The 2,854-nt window shown below is 36.7% G+C and overlaps 1 protein-coding gene across 1 annotated transcript in view; it reads right to left on the reverse strand.

The window, feature by feature from the left end:
- Positions 1–2,854, reverse strand: part of wdr62 (WD repeat domain 62) — a 35,824-nt gene that overhangs the window by 30,641 nt on the left and 2,329 nt on the right. The window contains exons 3-4 of the mRNA XM_016255587.1: positions 2,630–2,692; positions 2,492–2,549 (exon numbers count right to left, since the gene is read on the reverse strand). Coding sequence (XP_016111073.1) covers positions 2,492–2,549; positions 2,630–2,692 — 121 coding nt within the window. The remainder of the gene's footprint in view (positions 1–2,491; positions 2,550–2,629; positions 2,693–2,854) is intronic.

The following is a 2,854-nucleotide window of genomic DNA, read 5'->3' on the forward strand; positions in this document are numbered from 1 at the left end:
TGTTTTTATGGATGGTTTCAGATCTGATGTGGATCCTGTTTGTATGTACTGGTGTCCCACAGGGCTCAGTTCTTGGTCCCCTGCTTTTTAGCATTTATATTTATCCTCTTGGTCAGCTATTAAAGGGGTCCTATTATGCTTTTTCACCTTCAGTTAGTCAGTAATGTTGCTGTTTGAGCATTAAAAAAAAAAAGATCTGTAAAAGTTACAAAGCTCAAAGTCCACTTCAAAAGGAGATATTTTATTTAACAGAAATCACTTTTCAACAACTACAACCAACGACTCGTTTGGATAAAAGTTACAAAGCTCAAAGTCCACTTCAAAAGGAGATATTTTATTTAACAGAAATCACTTTTCAAAAACTACAACGAACGACTCGTTTGGACTACAACGCATATTTTCCGGGATTTGTGATATCACAAATACCGACGAATGGCATGAGACCTGGTTGAGCTGCACTAGAGAAGGCAACGAGTGTTATCACTATGTCGGAGACACGATAGTTTTCCCAAGGCAGACGAACTTTGAGTGGTTACAATCATCCAGGTTTAAATTACACTCAAATTGATTTGATTTTAACAGTATTTACACTGAAGCTTGCAGGCGGCTATGGTAAGGGGCATGACATTTCCCGACCAGGCGCCGAGTGCTGCCAATCAGAGCACACACACTGACCCAGCTAACCAAATCACAGCACATTTCGTATTTCAGAAGGCGGGCCTTCATTTGATACAGGAACTATTTGAGCCGTTCATGCCAGACTTTGGAGGGAAGTGTTGTAATAATGTAAAATATGTGAAAAATAATGTGTTTTTCGAACAACCTAGTATGAGAGTCTGTTCTAGTACACCCCCAAAACAAAATCAAGACTTTGTAAAAGAGCATAACAGGACTCCTTTAAGATCCCTTAACCTCCTAACCATTCTCAACCTGATCAATTTGTGGATGTCCCTCATCTTTCCAACTGTATTTCTGAGATTAAGTCGTGGATGTCTAAAAAAAATGTGTGTGTCTGAATAGCTCTAAAACTGAAGTTATGCTTCTCGGCTCTCCCCACCAACTGTGAAATGCTGCTTCTATAGATCTATCAGTTGGTGGTGTTGCCTTAGAGCTACACAGTAAACTAAAAAGTCTTGGTGTTATCTTTGACGTCATTCGAGCCTTTTGTATAGAACACTGTAAAGACCTTTTTTCATCTTAGAAATATTGCACGTATTCGGCCTATGTTGCTGAAAAATTTATTAATTCTTGTTTTTTCACAAATTGATTATTGCAATGCTCTCCTTGTTGGAGGCTCTGCATGGTCTCGCTCCACAGTATCTGGCAGCTCTTTTAACACCTTATACGCCAATTTGCAAATTTACGATCTTCTCAGCACGGCCTTTATTCATTTATTTTTTTTACTCATTAACCTCCATATAAATTCATGTCTATATTTAAAAAATATTTAGATTTACATATAAAATCTGTCTAAATTTGGCTTATTTTCTTAATTCAAGCCAATATGTATATTCTAATTTTAAATAATTCTTTTATTTCAAATGTTTCAATTGACCACCTTTTCTATTTTAATTCATTTCTACGACGACAAGCGATCTGATGTCAGCCATTGAAACATATCAACTGCAAACCAAATCAAATAAATCTCTCAAGATCTCAGTAGAGAATGATTAAACCACTCCAAAAGCAGGTTTGGTTCATGGCTTACAACAAAATAAAATTGAGTGAATAATGAATGGGAAAATAATTACATGACTGTATTAAATATATAGACCGTATTATCTTATTTAATTTAGACAAATGTAGTAGGCAATTCAAACATTTTTAGAAATCGTGTCTAGTACTAACATGCCAATGTTTATTTAGATTTTCATTTAGTGTTCAACAAGGTCAGATGATGAGGAAAAGCATGAGTGGAATAAAACAGTCACTAATAAATAAAGCTGTGTGTCAGAATGTTGGACAACATGTGGCTTTCACGAGTTTAAATGGTGACTAACACTCATTTAGATGCAGCGATATGAAGACAGCATGAGAAGCAATAGCTCACACAAAAATGAAAGTTCAGTCACCACCCTCACACTTTTCCAAACCCATCTGAGGTTATGCTTTCTATGAGGAAAGTACATACAGTATATGAGAACAAAATTGTCATTTTTGGGCGATCTATTCTTTTAAATAGATGTTTTTCCAACTCCCCTGTGAAACATGCACCTTTATTAGTCAGATGCCTAAAGAAAGCAAAGCAGGCATTGCTGTCGCTACAACGGTTCTCTGCTGTGACAGACACTGGGCCTCATCATGTCAACCAGGGAGCTGGAATGCGTCGGAACGCACAGCAGCCCAGTCATAACTCCTCTACCACATATATACATAATAACCATGCCAATCCATGACAGACTGCCTCCTGTCCCATTCAAACGCGGAGGAGAAGGGCATTTAGCACAGTCGTCATTCTTTTGGCCCTCATAAAACATCTCAGAGCACTTACCTCACCAGTGACCAAATATTTTCCATTCTGCGAGAAAGCCAAGGCACTGAAGGTTTTCCTGAGCAACAAACACAGGATTTAGGCTTAATTCAACGTACAACATTATGCTGTGGAATTAAAGATAAGGATGTTATTTACCTGGATGTGTTAAATATGTGAGTCTGCTTGTTTTTCTTTGGGCTCAGGATGACAATTACACAACTGAAACACATTAGTTTACAGATTATACATTATATAATCATTTACAATATAAATTAGTATATTTGAATACTTACACTATTCAAATTTTCGAAGATTCACATTTTAAGTAAGTCTCTTATGCTCAACTAGGCTGTATTTATTTGATCCAAAGAAAAAAAAAAA

Source organism: Sinocyclocheilus grahami, unplaced genomic scaffold (assembly GCF_001515645.1).
Source record: "Sinocyclocheilus grahami isolate Dianchi unplaced genomic scaffold, SAMN03320097.WGS_v1.1 scaffold1349.1, whole genome shotgun sequence".
Lineage (NCBI taxonomy): Eukaryota > Metazoa > Chordata > Actinopteri > Cypriniformes > Cyprinidae > Sinocyclocheilus > Sinocyclocheilus grahami.